Source organism: Clinocottus analis, unplaced genomic scaffold (genome assembly GCF_023055335.1).
Source record: "Clinocottus analis isolate CAN_PGR_092001 unplaced genomic scaffold, fCliAna1.0.p SCAF_13, whole genome shotgun sequence".
Classification (NCBI taxonomy): domain Eukaryota; kingdom Metazoa; phylum Chordata; class Actinopteri; order Perciformes; family Cottidae; genus Clinocottus; species Clinocottus analis.
The window spans coordinates 6,263,477-6,284,255 of NW_027175854.1; the positions used below are offsets into that span (position 1 = coordinate 6,263,477).

At 43.6% G+C, this 20,779-nt stretch overlaps 2 protein-coding genes across 2 annotated transcripts; both read left to right on the top strand.

Annotated features, from left to right (window-relative positions):
* Positions 1-1,416: 1,416 nt before the first annotated feature.
* Positions 1,417-7,164, top strand: LOC137783844 (low-density lipoprotein receptor-related protein 1B-like). The gene is made up of 13 exons (XM_068574181.1): positions 1,417-1,426; positions 1,978-2,214; positions 2,734-2,970; positions 3,140-3,457; positions 3,657-3,827; positions 3,975-4,211; positions 4,382-4,579; positions 5,070-5,267; positions 5,376-5,612; positions 5,801-5,992; positions 6,081-6,347; positions 6,575-6,790; positions 7,157-7,164. Exons 1-13 carry the CDS (start codon positions 1,417-1,419, stop codon positions 7,162-7,164), a joined length of 2,526 nt encoding a protein of 841 aa, XP_068430282.1.
* Positions 7,165-7,215: 51 nt separating this feature from the next.
* LOC137783846 (low-density lipoprotein receptor-like) lies at positions 7,216-18,671 on the top strand. Its single transcript, XM_068574185.1, has 22 exons — positions 7,216-7,229; positions 7,421-7,543; positions 8,006-8,173; positions 8,297-8,512; positions 8,592-8,821; positions 9,011-9,140; positions 9,651-9,844; positions 10,066-10,257; positions 10,694-10,901; positions 11,024-11,207; positions 11,305-11,506; positions 11,608-11,772; positions 12,593-12,847; positions 13,015-13,242; positions 13,695-13,832; positions 14,127-14,328; positions 14,450-14,575; positions 14,981-15,088; positions 17,228-17,464; positions 17,634-17,955; positions 18,249-18,342; positions 18,606-18,671. Exons 2-22 carry the CDS (start codon positions 7,447-7,449, stop codon positions 18,669-18,671), a joined length of 3,762 nt encoding a protein of 1,253 aa, XP_068430286.1. The 5' UTR covers positions 7,216-7,229; positions 7,421-7,446.
* Positions 18,672-20,779: the final 2,108 nt, after the last annotated feature.

A 20,779-nucleotide genomic window follows, 5' to 3' on the forward strand; every position in this document is an offset into this window, starting at 1 on the left:
CTCGGATAATGTCATTACTCTGTGGGACCGGCGCGATGGCAGCCTCATCCAGGACATAACAGTGAGCGGTCATGTGTTGAGTGTAATCGCTGCACTTGCGGACATCGGCACAGGTCAGACAAAGTTAATCTGTTGCAGAGGGAATAAATGTGTATGCTTTTTTTCAGTTTTTATAGCACATGGACAACATGTATGGTAGAACATCTTTATGAAAGAAATTTGCTTGATTCCTTTACTCTCCATAGTGCCTGAAACTCCAATCTGCAATAAACCGTCTGTGCTGTGCCGGCACACATCTTTCTGCCTCTCGCAAGACCTACTGTGTGACGGAAAAAAAGACTGCCCTGAAGGAGACGACGAGGATTTTTGTGTCCTCTCATGTTCTTCTGAAGGTAAAGTCTTTGTATACCTTGTACATTTTTGTTAGCGCCTCTAACACCATGTGAGAAGTAACCTTATTCACCACTGACTCGTCTAACTTTAGTTTCCCAGCTTTTTGAATGTATAATCTTTTCATCTCTGCCATAATTTCAAATTTTAGATTTCCAGTGCAAGGACCTTCAAAGCTGTATCTCCAGAAATCTTGTTTGTGACGGTCATTCTCAATGTCTTGATGGCTCAGACGAGGTTGACTGTACGACCCTACCTTCTCGTGTAGCCCGGGGAAACGTCCTCAAGTGTCGTGTGGGCTCCAAGCCATGTAAAGACGGAACAGAGTGTGTTTTATACAGCCACGTGTGTGATGAGGAAAGGGACTGTCACGACGGATCAGATGAACAGGGGTGTGGTGAGTTTCCCAAGATGTAATCTCACTGATTGGAAGAATTGCAGTTGTGTGAAATACTCAATTGCTATTTTTCTTTGAAATCAACCTTTTTTATGTAGTTCTTCGAATACATCTTAATCTTTCTCAAATTTTTAGACCCAGCAGACACTACACAGAATCTCCGCTCAACTGAATCTCCTGCACCCAAGAAGCCAGCCTGCATCAGCCCGTCAGTTCTGTGTCCAGGTTCTTCTTTATGCATCAGTCCAAAACAGCTTTGTGATGGAGAGAGAGACTGCCCTGATGGATCTGATGAGAACTGCATCAACAGATGCCCATACAGGAGTAAGTTATTGAATCTGTCGTTTCAGTTTTCAAAAAATTTGTCGCGGTGGAAGTGCTGGTGTGAACAACATGTATTCTGTAAGTTTGCTGTAAACTGAACAAATTCTAAACAGTTTCACTCTTTGAATATTATTTGACTATTACTATAGATGACTTCCGCTGTAAAGACCGGTGGAGCTGCATCTCAAAGAGTCTGGTCTGTGACGGACGTCCTGACTGCCACGATGGTTCAGATGAGGTGGACTGTCAGAGAGCAGCGAGAGCAAACATCCTGAAGTGCCGTGTGGGATCCAGACTGTGTCAAGATGGGACAGAGTGCGTCCTCTTTAGCCACATTTGTGATGGAGAGAGAGACTGCTGGGACGGATCAGATGAAGAAGGATGTGGTAAGTATTTTTTCAGAGGTCGTTTTTTTTTATAAAGGAAATGCACGTAAAATGATTTTGTAGAGAAGCACTCTCAGCTACTCTGTAGCACTCTCAGCTACAATGTAACCAGTTCATATTGTCTTTTATTTTTTGACATGAAACTTTCCACCGGTCTAACTAACTGTTAATATGTCTAATAATCATTGTAGATGCTGCAGACACTCCCACTCCCACTGTTGCAGAAAATCTCCCCTCAACTGAATCTCCTGCACCCACCAAGCCAGCCTGCATCAGCCCGTCAGTTCTGTGTCCAGGTTCTTCTGTATGCATCAGTCCAAAACAACTTTGTGATGGAGTGAGAGACTGCCCTGATGGATCTGATGAGAACTGTATCAGCAGATGTACAAACGAGAGTAAGAAATCCAATCAGTTTTCTCATTTAGTTTCCAGCAAATTCAGAAGAACTCCACTCTTTGAATATTCTTTGACCTTCTTTAGATGACTTCCGCTGTAAAGACCGGTGGAGCTGCATCTCAAAGAGTCTGGTTTGTGATGGACGTCCTGACTGCCACGATGGCTCAGATGAGGTGGACTGTCTGAGAGGAGCTAAAGCAAACATCCTGAAGTGCCGTGTGGGCTCCAGACTGTGTCAAGATGGAACGGAGTGCATCCTCTTTAGCCACATTTGTGATGGAGAGAGAGACTGCCGGGACGGATCAGATGAAGAAGGATGTGGTGAGTATTTATTCAGAGGTTGTTGTTTTTTTTTTTATAAAGGAAATGCATGTAAAATAATTTTGTAGAGAAGCACTCTCGGCTACTTCTGACAATGTAACCAGTTCATAATATCTTTTTACATGAAACCTTCCACCTCTCTGTTAATAAATTTAAAAATAATTGTAGATGCTGCAGACACTCCCACTCCCACTGTTGCAGAAAATCTCCCCTCGACTGAATCTCCTGCACCCACCAAGCCAGCCTGCATCAGCCCGTCAGTTCTGTGTCCAGGTTCTTCTTTATGCATCAGTCCAAAACAGCTTTGTGATGGAGAGAGAGACTGCCCTGATGGATCTGATGAGGACTGTATCAACAGATGCCCGTACAGGAGTAAGTTATAAAATTGGTTTATTCAGTTCCCAACAAATGTGTCGCGGTGGAAGTGCTCCTGTAAGCAAAACATATTCTGTAAGTTTGCTGTAAACTGAGCAAATCCAGAACAATTCCACTCTTTAAATATTCTTTGACCTTCTTTAGATGACTTCCGCTGTAAAGACCGGTGGAGCTGCATCTCAAAGAGTCTGGTTTGTGATGGACGTCCTGACTGCCATGATGGCTCAGATGAGGTGGACTGTCAGAGAGCAGCGAGAGCAAACATCCTGAAGTGCCGTGTGGGATCTAGACTGTGTCAAGATGGGACAGAGTGCGTCCTCTTTAGCCACATTTGTGATGGAGAGAGAGACTGCCGGGACGGATCAGATGAAGAAGGATGTGGTGAGTATTTATTCAAAGGTTGTTGTTGTTTTGTTTTTTTATAAAGGAAATGCATGTAAAAGTGTTATAGAGAAGCACTCTCGGCTACTTCTGACAATGTAACCAGTTCATAATATCTTTACACATTTAATTTCCCACCTGTCCAACTTAATATTTCTAATTATTGTAGATGCTGCAGACACTCCCACTGTTGCAGAAAATCTCCCCTCAACTGAATCTCCTGCACCCACCAAGCCAGCCTGCATCAGCCCGTCAGTTCTGTGTCCAGGTTCTTCTTTATGCATTAGTCCAAAACAGCTTTGTGATGGAGAGAGAGACTGCCCTGATGGATCTGATGAGGTGGACTGTCAGAGAGCAGTGAGAGCAAACATCCTGAAGTGCCGTGTGGGATCTAGACTGTGTCAAGATGGGACAGAGTGCGTCCTCTTTAGCCACATTTGTGATGGAGAGAGAGACTGCTGGGACGGATCAGATGAAGAAGGATGTGGTGAGTATTTATTCAAAGGTTGTTGGGTTTTTTTTATAAAGGAAATACATGTAAAAGTGTTTGTAGAAAAGCACTCTCGGCTACTTCTGACAATGTAACCAGTTCATAATATCTTTTTACATGAAACCTTCCACCTCTCTGTTAATAAATTTAAAAATAATTGTAGATGCTGCAGACACTCCCACTCCCACTGTTGCAGAAAATCTCCCCTCGACTGAATCTCCTGCACCCACCAAGCCAGCCTGCATCAGCCCGTCAGTTCTGTGTCCAGGTTCTTCTTTATGCATCAGTCCAAAACAGCTTTGTGATGGAGAGAGAGACTGCCCTGATGGATCTGATGAGGACTGTATCAACAGATGCCCGTACAGGAGTAAGTTATAAAATTGGTTTATTCAGTTCCCAACAAATGTGTCGCGGTGGAAGTGCTCCTGTAAGCAAAACATATTCTGTAAGTTTGCTGTAAACTGAGCAAATCCAGAACAATTCCACTCTTTAAATATTCTTTGACCTTCTTTAGATGACTTCCGCTGTAAAGACCGGTGGAGCTGCATCTCAAAGAGTCTGGTTTGTGATGGACGTCCTGACTGCCATGATGGCTCAGATGAGGTGGACTGTCAGAGAGCAGCGAGAGCAAACATCCTGAAGTGCCGTGTGGGATCTAGACTGTGTCAAGATGGGACAGAGTGCGTCCTCTTTAGCCACATTTGTGATGGAGAGAGAGACTGCCGGGACGGATCAGATGAAGAAGGATGTGGTGAGTATTTATTCAAAGGTTGTTGTTGTTTTGTTTTTTTATAAAGGAAATGCATGTAAAAGTGTTATAGAGAAGCACTCTCGGCTACTTCTGACAATGTAACCAGTTCATAATATCTTTTTACATGAAACCTTCCACTTCTCTTTTAATAAATTTAAAAATAATTGTAGATGCTGCAGACACTCCCACTGTTGCAGAATATCTTCCCTCGACTGAATCTCCTGCACCCACCAAGCCAGCCTGCATCAGCCCGTCAGTTCTGTGTCCAGGTTCTTCTTTATGCATCAGTCCAAAACAACTTTGTGATGGAGAGAGAGACTGCCCTGATGGATCTGATGAGAACTGCATCAACAGATGCCCGTACAGGAGTAAGTTATGAAATACTTTTTTGGGGGGGAGGGATATTTTCCAGCAAATTCAGAAGAATTGCACTCTTTGAATATTCTTTGACCTTCTATAGATGACTTCCGCTGTAAAGACCGGTGGAGCTGCATCTCAAAGAGTCTGGTCTGTGACGGACGTCCTGACTGCCACGATGGCTCAGATGAGGTGGACTGTCCAAGAGCAGCTACAGCAAACATCCTGAAGTGCCGTGTGGGATCCAGACTTTGTCAAGATGGGACAGAGTGCGTCCTCTTTAGCCACATTTGTAATGGAGAGAGAGACTGCTGGGACGGATCAGATGAAGAAGAATGTGGTGAGTATCTATTCAAAGGTTGTTGTTTTTTTTATAATAAAGGAAATGCATGTAAAAATTGGTAGAGAATCACTCAGCTACTTCTGATAGTGTAACCATTTCATAATATCCTTTTACATGAAAATTTCCACCTAACTTAATATTTCTAATAATCATTGTAGATGCTGCAGACACTCCCACTGTTGCAGAAAATCTCCCCTCAACTGAATCTCCTGCACCCACCGAGCCTGCCTGCATCAGCCCGTCAGTTCTGTGTCCAGGTTCTTCTGTATGCATCAGTCCAAAACAGCTTTGTGATGGAGAGAGAGACTGCCCTGATGGATCTGATGAGAACTGCATCAACAGATGCCCGTACAGGAGTAAGTTATGAAATACTTTTTTTGGTGGGGGGGGGGGGGTGATCGGGTGGGATTTTCCAGCAAATTAAGAACAACTCCACTCTTTGAATATTCTTTGACCTTCTATAGATGACTTCCGCTGTAAAGACCGGCGGAGCTGCATCTCAAAGAGTCTGGTCTGTGACGGACGTCCTGACTGCCACGATGGTTCAGATGAGGTGGACTGTCAGAGAGCAGCTAGAGCAAACATCCTGAAGTGCCGTGTGGGATCCAGACTGTGTCAAGATGGGACAGAGTGCGTCCTCTTTAGCCACATTTGTGATGGAGAGAGAGACTGCTGGGACGGATCAGATGAAGAAGGCTGTGGTAAGTATTTTTTTTAGAGGTCGTTTTTTTTTAATAAAGGAAATGCATGTAAAATAATTTTGTCGAGAAGCACTCTCAGCTACTTCTGACAATGAAACCAGTTCACATTGTCTTTATTTTTTGACATGAAACTTTCCACCGGTCTAACTAACTGTTAATATTTCTAATAATCATTGTAAATGCTGCAGACACTCCCACTCCCACTGCAGAAAATCTCCCCTCAACTGAATCTCCTGCACCCACCAAGCCAGCCTGCATCAGCCCGTCAGTTCTGTGTCCAGGTTCTTCTGTATGCATCAGTCCAAAACAGCTTTGTGATGGAGAGAGAGACTGCCCTGATGGATCTGATGAGAACTGTATTAACAGATGCCCATATGAGAGTAATTTAACCTTTTATTTTGTTGTTTTTTTGAGATTCTAGTAAATTCAAAACGATTAAACTTTGATTATTCTTTGACCTTCTAATAGATGACTTCCGCTGCAAAGACCGTCGGAGCTGCATCTCCAAGAGTCTGGTTTGTGACGGACGTCCTGACTGCCACGATGGCTCAGATGAGGTGGACTGCCTGAGCGCAGCTCCTCCTACAGCTGGAGCAAACGTCCTGCACTGCCGCTTGGGCTCTAAGCCATGTAAAGATAGAACAGAGTGCGTTTTGTACAGCCACATATGTGACGGAGAAAGTGACTGTCTGGATGGATCTGATGAACAGGAATGCAAAGAAACCTGCAAGCAAGGTTTTAATTTAATCTTGTGTGTGTGTGTGTGTGTACCTTTTTATAATTTTGACTCATTATGCAGTCAATATTTTACTACACTGAGGAAAAGGCCATCTTGTCAATAACATACGTCTATGAGATTAAGTTAGTGTTGCACAATATAACTAAAACAAGCACTTTGAAGATTAGCTGTAATGCTGCGTCATTCAATCAGCTTTAACCTTTTAATTTGTACTCCACCCCAGGAGAGTTTCAGTGCTCCCACGGGAAGATGTGTATCCCTCAGGCTGCGGTGTGTGATGGCAAGTGGCAGTGCAGCGACCGGTCTGATGAATTGGACTGCTGGAAACCATCCAAGAGCTGTGAGCATCGCTGCGCCGACGGCAAACGCTGCATCCCAAATAAATTCCTGTGCGATGGCGAGAAAGACTGCCTGGATGGCTCTGACGAGGTGGGCTGCGGTAAGTCTTCAGATCCAGTTTTCAAATATTCCTCCACTGGTGATGCGACTGCATTCTGTTTAATAAATGCTTTAAAGCTTAAATCCATGAGTTGATTAAAGGAACAAATGTAAAAAGTGAGGAATATATTTTACTTTCACATTTCTACTTTCATGCAAACGTGTATATTTTTAAGTCTACTTTACGGTTAGTTAGCCAACATTCCTGCCAGTGAGTGCGACAACTTTTGAGTTCAACACTTTGGTTTTCTCCCCTTCAGACACTGTTCCTGCTGCAACAGAGACTCCTGTTCTCACTGGTGCATCACACTGCATCACTCCCTCAGTTCTCTGCCCAGGTTCCTCACTGTGTATCTCTCATACTCAGCTGTGTGATGGGCAAAGAGACTGCCCTGATGGATTTGATGAAAATGCCTGCCTGGTCAAATGCAAAAATCCAGGTCAGAGAGTCCTGCGACGACCATGCTGCAAATATGGAAATGTTTTTGTGTGTATGCACTAGTTTGACCATGAACATACCCCTTTAGGTGGTGTTGATCTAAATTATTCAGATTGGTGCTTTTCTGCAAAATCTCCACTGATATATTGACTCCCTGTTCCTTAAACTGACATTTTTCTTCCTGCACATCAGATGACTTCTTATGCAGCAACCGGAGGATGTGCATCCCCAAGATGGACGTCTGTGACGGTCATGCCCACTGTCCCGACGGCTCGGATGAGAAGCAGTGTCAATCTGCAGCTCCAAGGGCTTCCAGTAAGCCAACAGACAAAATACAGTGACAATAATGTGTAGATGCACTGCAAGAATGTTAATTGAGCCCAGTCAGCAGCTTTAAGTCTTCAATAACTTTAAAATCCCTATGACAACACACTATCGTTCACCTTGCAAGCTCGCTTAAAACTACTCGTACATCATTTGTTTCTTGGCGTTCCTGTAAAATTTGCCTAAAACGCCTATCAAAGGCATATTCAAACTAAATTGCAAGCTGTACTTCAACCTTTTGGAGTAAAGGTGTTCTTTTCAAAGTCTTTCAGAGTCTCTTTTCAAAGTTCCCTCCCAAAAAGTCAGAATCACTTTAAGTGACAGTTATACAACTTTGAACACACTGAAGTAGAAGAAAACAATCCCTGACTTCACGTTACTTTGCCCAGCTCGCAAAAGCTACACTGAGAGTCTTCATAACCCTTTCAATGCTATTTGTTTCTCTCTGCCAAGCCCACAACGATGCACTCGGTGCCAGTTCAGCCCCAATGAGGTGCCGCAAAGGCTTCAAGCTCTGTAAAGACGGACTTGATTGCGTCATGTACTCCCATCTGTGTGACGGAGAGAGAGATTGCCAGGATGGATCAGACGAAGAGGGGTGTGCCTCTCAGTGCAAAGCGGGTTCGTTACATGCCTTGAACTGGGGAAAAGCAACTTAAAGCAATGTTGCAATCTGCATGTGTATACAATACAATGGATCCTCTAAATTTGATTTGTCATTGAGTTTTCTTTTTTCTTCCCTAGATGAGTTCCATTGTGCTCATGGGAAAAGATGCGTCCCCCGAGAGCAGGTGTGTGACGGGCAGAGCGACTGTCCAGATCGCTCCGACGAAAAAAACTGTTCGAGTCTGATTGAAGGCTGCCATCGGCTCTGTGACAACAACACTCGCTGTATACCAGAGACCTTCCTGTGTGACGGCGAGAGAGACTGCGCTGACGGGTCTGATGAAGAAAAGTGCGGTAGGTGAAGCTCTCATACAGAAACTTTGATGAATCCAACAGTCTACATATGACCACAGCTCTCTTTTCTTCTCCCCAGTTGTGGTGGCCTGTGCGATTGACCAGTATCGCTGTCTTAGCGGTCAGTGCGTGGCTGAGGCCCTGAGATGTGATGGATACGCTGACTGTGGTGACCGCTCCGATGAAGCGCATTGCACAAGACCCCCGCATTGCCCGGTGCGGCTCCGATGCCCCGACAGCCATGAGTGCCTGCAAAAAGAGTGGCTCTGTGACGGCGAAGACGACTGCAAAGACGGGTCAGATGAGAAGGTGAGAAACTACAGTTGGGAGTGAAGGAAACCGTATTATTGAGTAAAGACAATAATTAAGGAAGCTTTTCCGCCTGCTTGTTGAGAATGTATTGTTATGTAGTAGTGCATACCGGAGAGGACGGAGGCAATGCTTTTATTTCGAGTGAGGTTGAGAAGCAGTGGTTGAAACTGTCTCATTTGTGTACAGAACTGCTTGTTGTTGCCAGCAAAGTGCCGCGAATACCAGTGGCAGTGTGGAGACAGCACTCAGTGCATCCCTCTATCATGGAAATGTGACGGGAAGAAGGATTGCTACAACGGCTTGGACGAGGACAAATGTGAGCAATGTTATTAATGTGGCAAGTTTAAAATACAATTGCCACTTTGATGATACACCTGTTTTCATTTACTATTTTGTTTGACTCAAATTTTGAATACAAATGTATAGTCGGGTTTATTTTCTGCTTCAGACACGTTTATCATACAGCATTGGGTACATTCAGACCTTTTTAAATTAGTTGTACAAGAATAATCTGAGCATTTTTACAAACGGTAGTTGCATTTTTAATTGAAAATCATACTAAAATGAGGTGTTCAGAGTCTGGGATCAGTTGCAGGTATGTCATGTGTTCATACTGTAATTTTTAGGCAATTAGGCTGCAGAAGATTACATTTTACGGTACTGATGAAGTTTCTCAGGGGGTTTACGTAGCATAATTACCGTGTTTTTATTGTCTTGTTTCGAGTGTTAAAAACAAAGGAAAATGCCATCCTATACAGTGAAATGTATTGTTACCACTGTCGAGGAAACGCTTAAGAATAACACATCTGTGCATCTACTCTCGTAGGCAGTCAGCGACACTGTGCTGCTCAACTTTACCAGTGTGGCAGCGGTGAGTGCGTGGACCCCGGCCTGGTGTGCGACGGCTTCACCAACTGTGTGGACAGCTCGGATGAGGGCGCGGGATGTGCTCTACTCAACTGCTCCAGTCCATCAGCTCCGCGGTGTGACTACAAATGTGTCAGCACCCCCAATGGGCCGGTCAGTGCAGAACAGATGTGGCATCTGCTCGTTCTTCTGTTGACACTGCTCCGTCCCAATCTTTAGCTGGCTGCCTTGTCCATCTAAGCACATTAAGTTTCTCTCGGCATAAATTCACATTAGCCTATCACAACTTTAAAACTGTATCTAGAAACATAACATTTTGACTCTATGCCAAGCTCATGAAAATGTCTCCCCCTCTCCCACCCTCATTTTTGCAGAGATGTTACTGTGCTGCAGGTTTCCAACTACACTCCAGTGCTGTGTCCTGCGAGGACATTGACGAGTGCAATGCAGTGCCATATGTTGTATGCCAACACGCCTGCCGAAACACCCGTGGGTCCTTTGTCTGTCGCTGCCTTCCTGGTTTCTACATGGAGCCTGACCACAAAAGCTGCAAGACCAAAGGTGCAGTGTGTCTAGAAGCCGTTTCTGCTTGTTTGAGGAAATGTCTAGTTCCATTCTTATGTGACGATAATGCAATGCTTTTTAGCAGCATGTTCAAGGTAACCGTTGACGATACTATATTCACTTTAACTAAACGCAATGTATAGTCATTTTGTATCATTTTCTACCATTATATAAATCAGTCTAATTGTAGAGTACTCCAAAATTCTCCTTCATTGGTTTCATTTCCCTGCAAGCCAATCTGTAACTTATTACTTTGTTTTATTAGATTAGTTCATGCTTGTCAAACCAAATGAAAGTTTACTTCATACGTGAGTTGAACTAGACAGAAAATAGGATATACTTCACTTTTTGTTTACAAATTGATGTTTACGCTTTTATTTCTGGGTGCTGTTGTATTGGCCTACGTTACTCACTGGTTTTGTTTCATCCCTAGACGAGCCTTTGCTTCTGGCGTCGGTGCAGTCAGAGCTTCTGGTTCTGGGAGTCCATAGCAGCTCCTTGCGTCTTCTGTCCACTGCCAACCGGCCAGTCTTCTCACTGGATTATCTCTGGGCTCAACAAAGAGTTTACTGGCTGAGCCCCGACTACCAGAGCATCCGCTGGGCTGACATGAAAAACTTAAACAGCAAAGGGACACTTATCAAAGGTATGGTGCTCTCAGGAACTCTACAGTTGTGTTGCAATCAGGCGTTGTCTGGAAGTGCTTGATTTAAGCCACCCAGCAAAAATAAGTTGGAGTTCAGACTGTAAAGTGAAATCTCGTTATAGGAGTGAAGTCTGATTTCATCGCAGTGGACTGGGTTGGTAAGAACCTGTACTGGGTAGATGGACTGGTGGGTCAGATTCTGGCTGTGAAGCTCAGTGATACCACAGTGACATCTCAGGAATACACTGTGGTCCTGGGTGAAGATCTGGAGCAACCAAGTGCATTGGTCCTGCTGCCACATAAAGGGTATGGCACTTAATGGAGGGTAAAAAAAACTGTTTTGTTCCCAATTTTAAGTCCATATCTTTCATCGCTGCATGCATTGCATAATGGACATTTTCAGGATGATGCTTTGGTCTGAGATCGGCAGCACCCCTCAAATCGAGCGGTCTGGGATGGACGGTTCAAAGAGGAAGGTGGTGGTGAGCCAAGGCTTAAGCTGGCCGGTCAGTCTGGCCTATGACTCCCTGGACGACAGGGTGTACTGGGCCGATGAGAAGCTGCGTTGCATCGGCTCGGCCTCTCTGGATGGAGAAAACATCAAGGTAGACGCCACCACCTCAAATGCAACATGGATTTGACCAATGTTTGAGCATCTGTGACTTCGACTGGTGACCGGTTATGACTATTTCCCTTCTCTCACTAGATCCTCCAGTTAGTGGAAACACCAAGCCCCTTCTCCGTGGCAGTCTTCAATGACCGAGTTTTCTGGTCCGACACCAAAAGAAGAACGATCCGTTCGGCTGAAAAGAACACTGGCAAAGATCAAAAGGTTCTTCTGAAGAGACCAGGGCAGCCGTTTGGACTGAAAGTGAGTCAATTAGCCACCCCCACCTACCCACATGGTACAGAACAGCAATATTGCCAGCCAATGTGACATTCACAATATTGGCTATTAAACATTTGGCATTGTTTAGAATCTGCGAGGGATCTTTTATATAACACTTCACAATTTGCATTTCGCTTTCTGTCAAAGCAGACAGTGAAAGGAAGGTAAAGGTGAGTGAGGCAAACTACCAAACGTGTTCCTCATTTTAAACAATATTTTGACTCCATTTTGAATGTATAAATCATTTCTCCATCTTAGTATGAAAACCAGTCTTTCCATCTCATGAATATCTTTGATTTCAAGCCATTTATCGACTGTAGGCGGGTCGGCCTTAATCCATTTCGAAGTGATTGCCTTTTTCAGGATGTATCACCCAAATATAGTGACATGACTGTTAATGGGATCTGCAGCAAGGATTGGCCGATCATTAAACATTTTTGTGATTTGCCTAATTTGTAACATCTTTCAATTTTCTTTTAAGAAATATTGGTGCAACTGTAAATGTGAATTTTATTTCTTTTTTTTTTCTTTCAGGTTGTATTTTCTGAGTATCTGAAAGCTCACTAATGGGTTTTTTTAACCATCCGACTTCTAATGCTGTCTTGCAACCACTGGAAAGCTTTATAATTTAGATTTCATAAATGTATCCCTGTTGGCTGCAACTATGAATATCTAAGAAGTTGTCATATTTCAGGAATACAACTTTTTTTATTTCAGTATTTCATCCTCGGTGCTGAAAAAAGTACTTATTCAGATGAGTCTCCACCATGTGCCTTGATTCCCATGTTTCCTCTCTCCCTAGTTGATGCATATCCTTTCCCAGCCAGCCATATCCAACCCCTGTGACCAGCTGCAATGCTCCCACCTCTGTCTCCTGGCCCCTGTGGTGATGAGAGAGACTGGAGCACTGGAGTCGCCGGGATTCCCAGCACTGAGGGGGCCGTCTGCAGTTTGCCGGTGCCCAAAAGGTCTGCTACTTTCCAAGGACAAGCTTACCTGCTCTATTCCACTGGAGTCGACGTTCCTCGTGCTTTTGTCTCGTACCACACTCTATCAGGTGAATGGTCATCTTGTGTCTTAAAGACCGGCTAACCTGCAGGCCTTTATTGACAAACACTTCTGAAAAACTATGTTTTGCTTTTTAGTTGGAAGCCATTTTAAATTCATACCCTTGTCTTCTCCTGTGCTTTCTCTATTTCCTCCTGTACGTCATCTTCCCACTAGATTCACTTGCACTCCATGCGACGTGAGGGCCTTGCTCTGAAAAAAATGCCAAACAGCCGAGCGTTAGCCCTGCTCGGAGTGACCGAGGCCTCTGGGCTGGACATATGCGTTCAAAACCTTTCTCTGTATGTGGCTGATGCAGGACAACAATCTGTGTATGTGCTGAAACTGAGCGACTCCATGTCCAGACAGGGACTGACATCTTCTCGACAGATCCTCAAGCTGAGTGTAAGCATAATCGGCTTTTCAAAGGAAATTAAAATGTCTTAAGTCCTGACAAAAAGTTGTTGTTTCCCATGGTTTCAGGCTTTTTGTCAATTATTTTTGCTGGACCCATGACATGAGACTGTAGTGCAAACCTGGACTATAATTGACAAAATGGCCTTCCATGTTTTTTCATTCATTATTTTTCTGGATTCTATTAATAATTAGTCTTGGTTTTGAGTTGGTCTGTTTATCTACAACATCTACAATTAAACTGATTTTAGGTTTGACTGTTATTATCTTTGAAAGATCTTAATAATAGGTGAGGAAGAGTTTTAAATATTATGTTGAATGAATATCTTGGATAATTTACATTTTCAGATAGTTCGCAAACATTGACTCTTATTCAGCTTCACTTTCAAGCCTGGCTTTCTCATGGCAAAATTAATTTCCGGAAACCAAAAATTCTCTCTCAGAAGCAGGATCAAGTCACAGCTCTGGCAGTTGACTGGGTAACCTCCAACCTCTACTGGAGCAGCACCGCAAGGCCAGATTTTCACGTGACCTCCCACCGTGATGGCTACACCACTTTACTGCTGCAGGGATCACTGAAGGTGAAGTCAGCTTCACTGTTCACATTTGCGCCTCTCGGCTCCTCATCCTCTTTTCACTTCTCGACACTGAAGAAACTCTTTCCTCCCGACATAAGTTTCTCTTGAACCCTGTCTTCAACTTCTTTTGACTTGTCCGTGGTGCTTCTGCTGTTGACAGTTTGATTGCGTCCTGACAAAGGGACTCCGTATTCAGAACAGTTTTGAAGGATCAATTAATCATTTTTACAAGATCATTACTTTGCAGTTATTTGCGTTTCCTGGTAAACTTATCCCGGGTCTTGTTCATCCCCTCAGTGCACAACATCTATCGCACTGCATCCACCATCAGGACAACTCTGTTACACAGCTATAGTCGAAGCAGAGGGTCAGAGCCAGACCGAGGTGGGCTGCGCCTGGATGGATGGCCGTAACAAAGTAGTGCTGTGGAACAAATCCAGTGTCCCAACCTCGCTGGTCTTTTCCGATCACGGAACCAGCATCTACTGGGCTGACACGGGTGAGGAGTCAATTACACACATTTGATGACTTGATGTAAACATATTTTATTTGGTTTTGCTGACCTGTGTTTTGCTGTTTCTCTCTCTCTCTCGCTCTCGCTCTCTCTCTTCCTCCCCCAGGTGAGCGTTTAATCAGCTCTATTGGCGTAGATGGAACAGGATATAAACAGTACAAAACAGGGCCGGGCCTTCTCACCACCTTCACACGTATTGAGGAAATCCTCCTCTGGGTCACTGTGGACAAAGGTAAGAACTGGCTGCAACACAGCTCTTAATGGCACCTTGTACTTTTTATGCATTTATTTTTTTTGAAGACTCGAACGCCCACAGTTTCTTTGGTGTATTCTTTCAATTCCACTTTTTAAATAATTTTTCAGTCTGCTATGGAATTGCATTTCTCATTCATCTTGGCGTTCACCTTTTTGTTTCATCCATCTTCATCCCCTCCAGGCGGCAGTCTAATGTAACAATTAATTATTTAGACAACCTCTTCTCGGCCATCTGTACTGTTATACGTCTTGAAACATCTACTTGTTACCTCCAGCACCTTTTCCCCTCCATCAGACCTGACTAATGGACTCACTTTGATTTCTGCACTGTTTTGTGGTCCGTGTGACGTTTTTGCTGCTTGTCTTTGTTTCCAAACTGTAGATTTAACCAAACTGTGGTTCAGTGACGGCCTCCAGCCTAACCAACTGTGGTTTGAGACTAAGACCAACGTGGTGCAAGTCCAAGCCTACAACAACGACAGTCAGTCTGGTAGGTGTCTATATCCAGCTTCAACACGACAGGTTGTCAGCAGCGCCATCAGGTTCACAACTAATCAATCTGGTAAACTGGTTGTGAAAGCCGGGCTCTTCATACTGTGGTTCATTTTTGAATCGGAGTAGTTGTCCAGACGGGTGAGCTTAACAGAGTTTGACACCAATGAGAAGAGCTCTCTCATGGCCACTAGATGGCAGGTGAGGCACAACAGGACTTTAAAATATCAGACTTTTTAAAGCTTCTCCAGAGATGCTGCCTCAGTATTTGTTTTATATTCTAGTCATTAATGTTGCCGCAAATGACTGATGTAAATATTTAGTGGAGGTATAGCTTCCTCTGCTGAGAATGAAGTTGCTCTCCCCCTGTGTTGAAACCGGTGCTTCTGAGTTTTAATTGATTAATCCTTTATTAGTCGCTCAGTGGGATAATGTATTCTCTCCAATTGTCCCATCCTTAGTATTTTAGGGAGCAGCAGGCAGCCCCTCGTAAAGTGCCTGAGGAGCAACTGGGGAGTTCAGTGTCTTACTCAGGGACACTTCGACATGCGACCTATGGGAATCGAACTGGTTCGATGAAAACCACTCACCCTCATGAGCAACGCCCTTTGTTGCACCTGCTTTTAGTGCATGTGTGCCCCGCGGGCTAGCTCATTGTCGGCAAACTGCATTTGATTACACTGTTAATCTCTATCAGCACTTTAGTTGTCGTCTGCACTTTTAGCTGTGAACTGTCGTCTCTCCTTCACCATCTTGAGAGCCGTCACGAGGCCATCTAACTGCTCCTGATCTCGTATCTTGCACCAGACAGAAGGAAGGAAGGAATGCCGTGAATCGCAGCACTAAGCTACGCTTTCAACCATCGTGCTGGTTTACCACCGGGTGGTTGCCGCCAATTTCACAACTATTTCAAGATGCAATTATGTCATGTGGAGATTCTTATGGCTTAAAAACAAACTGTTCTCTGCTGAAATCTTCTTTATTTATAATGCAATAATTACTACCCGTGTTTGTTTTGTAAAGCAAAAGGCTTGCAGCGCACTGTTGGCTTAAATTGAAAAAAAACAAGAGCCTGCCAAACAAGTTTGAGTCACAAGTGGGGCATCTGCATGCTTTTATTTCCACGTCACCTTTTCTCCTTTCTGGTTCTGAATGTAGGAAGAAGACAAAGTGTGTCATTGGACACTCGGGGCAGAATAAAAAAAAACCTCTCAGGCTCAGTTTGAGTTGAATAGATGGCAGAGCAATGTGATATCTGCAGAGGGACTTGGCCAGCCATGTGAGAGTCCAGTCAGTTTTGGTGTTGTGTGTCTGTGTGTTGCAGTTGGAAAGAGTGGCAGTGAATTGTGCTCAACAAACACTTGGACACCACATACTCTTGCAGTCTTAGCATATGTACGCAAAAATAAGGTTTTAATTAAAGCTGTGTATGTTAACACTCAAATGTAACTAACATGAATATACTTCATAAACAGTAAAGCAGCATCTGAATCAAAGATACACAGCCAAATCACATTACAAGACTCACTCTTGAATGCTGTCGGTGCTAGAAATGCAGTCAATAATCAAATTAATTGGCACATATCCAGAGGCCCAACGTCTTCTAACAATTATCCAGTTGCAAATGCCGACACACTCGCGTTTCATATGTTCCACGTCTGGCACTGAAGGCCTTACAGTGCCAAAGCGTTAATGAAAGTACACAAAGCATGACACCCTGATCTGTGTACAGCGCCAACACGAGTCATTTGACATGGGATGTAGTCGATTGAATGATCGATCGTGTGTTAGCCAGTTATTTCCTTGCTACTGCATGACACTGGCAGTTTCTTATTTACAATAGGACATTTAAGAGTAACAGAAATGTGTCTTAACATAGTTTTACACAAACTCCAGTAAGATGGCGTAAAGTTTAATACTGTTAACACTTGAGTCTTGTGAGGATCTGAAAAGAGTTCAAAATAAGTGTGTGTATGTACATTTTGGAAAAATAATAAGAAATTGAATTTCTTATTTAATTGACAGCAATCATGATGGATCATAGTCTCTTCCACTTGAGTTTCTCTTTGATTTCCTTCCAGAGGCTGTAAAACAATCTTACTTAATTTTCTCATTGCCTCTCACACGTTTCCTCCAGGAACTAATAGCTGCTCCAATAACAACGGCGGATGCGTCCACCTCTGCCTGCCTTTCCCCCGAGGTCACACATGTAAATGTGGCCGGGGTTTTTACGCCGCCGAGGCCGCCTCCTGCACACCACTCCCCGACTGCCCCGCTGGAGAAGAATCTTGCTTCGACGCTACCAAATGTGTAGGCAGCAGCAAGTTCTGCGACGGAAAGGTGGACTGTCCAGACGGGTCGGATGAACAGGACTGTGAGTGGTCGTCCAAATATTTAAGTGCCCAGCAAGGGGAAGAAACCCTAGCCAGGGCAGATGAGATAATATAATAATACCATGTTGGTTTTCAATCACTAAATACCTGAAAGTTACGTTAACGTGAATTATATTTACCAAAATAACTAACGGCGACTTTCTCTTTTAGGTCCAAACACAAACTCTGCGTCTTTCTGGACCAAATCCAGTGATGGCCGCCCTGCCCCGTCTTCCTCCTCTCCTCCCCCCAACAACGCCCGAAAGAACTCTGTACCCTCGGTTCAAAAAGACACGCTGTCCTGTGATCTCCAACACTGCAACGGTCATGGCAATTGCGTCACAAAAGACCAAGTGACTCGTTGCCAGTGTGTGGCCGGCTACAAGGGGGAGTCCTGCCAGGAGGAAACCAGACGGAGCCACGCGGCTGTGATCATCGGTGTCTTATTCCTCGTTGCTGCATTGGTGACCGCTGCTGTGATTTTAGCCAAAAGGTACCACAAGGAAAAGTGTTTTTCTTTTTGCTCAGAGGCCAGAAGGATTCACTTTTATGAGGAATGCATCCTGCCGGATTGTTGCATATTCCTGGAGTGAATAATTTGGAAGATTGATACTTTATACAGACTACAAATTATACATTGAAACCAGTTGCTGTAGTGTTTGTTTATTATTAATATTATTATTAAGAGACTTTTGGACTTTTTTTAAAACCCTTGAGCAATGTTGTGAGTGATATAACTCGTGAACTATGTCGGACACAAACACTCTTTAAACCTCATTTGAACAGGAGAGTCTGGCTGTCCAGAAGCAGATCCACAGAGAAAGAAACTCTGATGGAGAACATGGACCTGCCATGTGAACACTACGACTCGGACTGCGAGGTAAAGTCTTGACCTCCTCCTAATGTGTAAAGTAACTTCAAGGCCAAACAAATGTACAGAATACCAATTTCATTTAGAAATTGTGCAAATCCATTTATTTATTTAGATCGAAAGGCAGCTGGATTTATGTCATTATTTTCTTTTTTTTAATATCAACTACAAATTCTGATGAGCTTGTGTCTTTCTAATTTTTGAAGTGCTGTACTTTTCATAGACTGAAATTCTTTTCTAAGTTTATTAATCCAATCTTTTCTTCTCCCCAGGAGCTTGACTCTCCAGTCGACGTGAAGAATCCCCCGCTGGCATTGATGTCATTGCATATCAAATAGAAGTTGTGCATTATGACTTCATAATATTGTCTGAGGATGAAATTCTCTGGTCTTTTAGTGCATTAAAAGTTATATGAAATGAACTAAAACATCTGACTGCTTTGTTTAATTCCTTCCTACAAGGAAATCAACTTCTAAAGGTTCTCGTCAGCAATTCCGATCAGTCTTAGTTTCCTAAAGGGTTTGTCCTGTGTTAGTTTGGCCTCATAACACACTCACAGGAAGGACGGGTGGGGTAATTGTTATACATGACCTGAAGGGTTTTAATTGGGTGCAAGACAGACTGGGTCAAACTTGTTTAACAATGCTTCAGTGTTGCTCATAGCAGAACGCACACTTTCAGAAAAGTGACTGAAAGCTGACATTTTTTAGTTGCAGGTACATTTTTGACAGGGCATATGAGGGTGGGTTTTAACTTTCAACCCCTTAATCAATGTGTACAATTCTATTTTCACTTACTATATTTCATGTGCCTTGAGTAAGACTCAAACTGATTTGCCACCATGTTTGATCTCTTAGTGAGTCCTTGTTCCTACAGCTTCTTCAACACCTTCATTTGTGTCTATTATATTTTCATATCTTTCTACGCTGCTTGTCTGCTAATGCCTATGGGCTTGCTGTCACAGATGATCCTAAGGGCACTGAATGTGTGCTGCCAAAATGTTGTGGCTGATTTCCATATTCGTTTAGCCATTTTGTAATCTGATACCAGTTTTAATCCGTGTAACGTTTTGCTTCCCGTTTTGAAAGTAGCAGTACTATTCCCTTAGCGATTACTTTCCTTTTCTTCTGTATCTACAATTTGTGTTTGTGGCAGGTAGTTTAACAAAAGCCATGAAAAGTCTTCTTGACTCTGCCTCATGCCAGAGTGTAGGGAAAGCAATGCTACACTTCTTGCTATAGAGTATTGTTAAATAACTACATATTGCACAATCTCCACCTGCAGGGAACTCCCCTGATGACTCAAATGCTCAAGTGAAAGATGGACAATGATGTGAACTGTAATATGAATGGAGGTGTGGGTACTTCTTGCTTGTATCCTCAGTCTCATACAGTATCTTGTCTTTATCATCTTTCCTTCCTAGATCAAAACTGCAACTTCACAGCTGGTTTGGTTCTCCCCCCGGAGGCCTCAGAAATCCACCACAGAAGTTTTCTAGCGAAGCGCTGAATGTTACAGGCGTGTCAAGTCTTGCCAGCTTGTTTTGTTCTCGCTTGTCTCTTCCTCTTTCCATCCCCCGCTCGTCTGGCAAACACACCTACTGTAATACGCTGTAATAGTCCTCAAGGTAGGGTGTGTGTGTGTGTGTGGGAACGTGTGTTTTATAATGTTGAGCATTCACTTCTGATGTGTTAAATACGGTAAAATCCATAACACATTTACATTTTTTTTAAATCTATATTTCTCTCCGTCAACTTCTATGTCTTTGCTATTTGGTGTCCCACTTGTCTCTGAAAGGTGCCAGAGCTTTGGATGTTGTGAGTGATGTTGTGAGTGAATGAAAACATAACATTAGTTTGCACTCTTCTAAAGTTGCAACATACATGTCTGGTATGGTGGGAGCCAGTGTGTGTAAATCACTCAAGCCGTTTAAAGATAAGGCAGAGAGTGTGTGTGTGTGTGTGTGTGTGTGTGTGTGTGTGTGTGTGTGGGCAAAAAAGAGGCAGGTATTTACAGGTCTCGGCTTTCCTCTTCCCTCCTTCCCTTTTGTTACAGATTCCGTCACTGAAAGAGGAACTTAATGATCTTTTTCAAAACCCAGGACCTGAGCGCACACAAACACCTGGACAACAACGCACAACTCTCCCCATCTCTCTAATTAAAGCCGCCACGTCTGCATTGTTTTTGCCTCCGTGAGTATGTTTCCTCGCTTCGTTCCATTTAGTCGTATTTTGAGATGCTGCGTTGCTATTTCACGACAGTGAAAGTCATGCAGACCCTAAGCTGTTTGAGTACAGACGTTCTGTGCTGGTGGGAAACCTGAATGACGAGATGCTTGAGAAGTCAAAATAACCCGACTCAAGTATTTGTAACACTTTGTTTCGCAGTTAACTGTGACTCCAGATTGAGCTACGTTGTGCTCTTGTGTTGAGAATCTAAAAAAAGA

Coding starts and splice junctions, on each gene's coding strand:
- LOC137783844 (XM_068574181.1), top strand. Junction 4,212..4,381: donor ATCAGATGAAGAAGGATGTG/GTGAGTATTTAT, acceptor AAATAATTGTAG/ATGCTGCAGACACTCCCACT. Junction 5,613..5,800: donor ATCAGATGAAGAAGGCTGTG/GTAAGTATTTTT, acceptor TAAATGCTGCAG/ACACTCCCACTCCCACTGCA.
- LOC137783846 (XM_068574185.1), top strand. CDS start 7,447: ATGTGCATCCCCAAGATGGACGTCTGTGACGGTCATGCCCACTGTCCC. Junction 17,465..17,633: donor CGGGTCGGATGAACAGGACT/GTGAGTGGTCGT, acceptor TTTCTCTTTTAG/GTCCAAACACAAACTCTGCG. Junction 17,956..18,248: donor GCTGTGATTTTAGCCAAAAG/GTACCACAAGGA, acceptor TCATTTGAACAG/GAGAGTCTGGCTGTCCAGAA.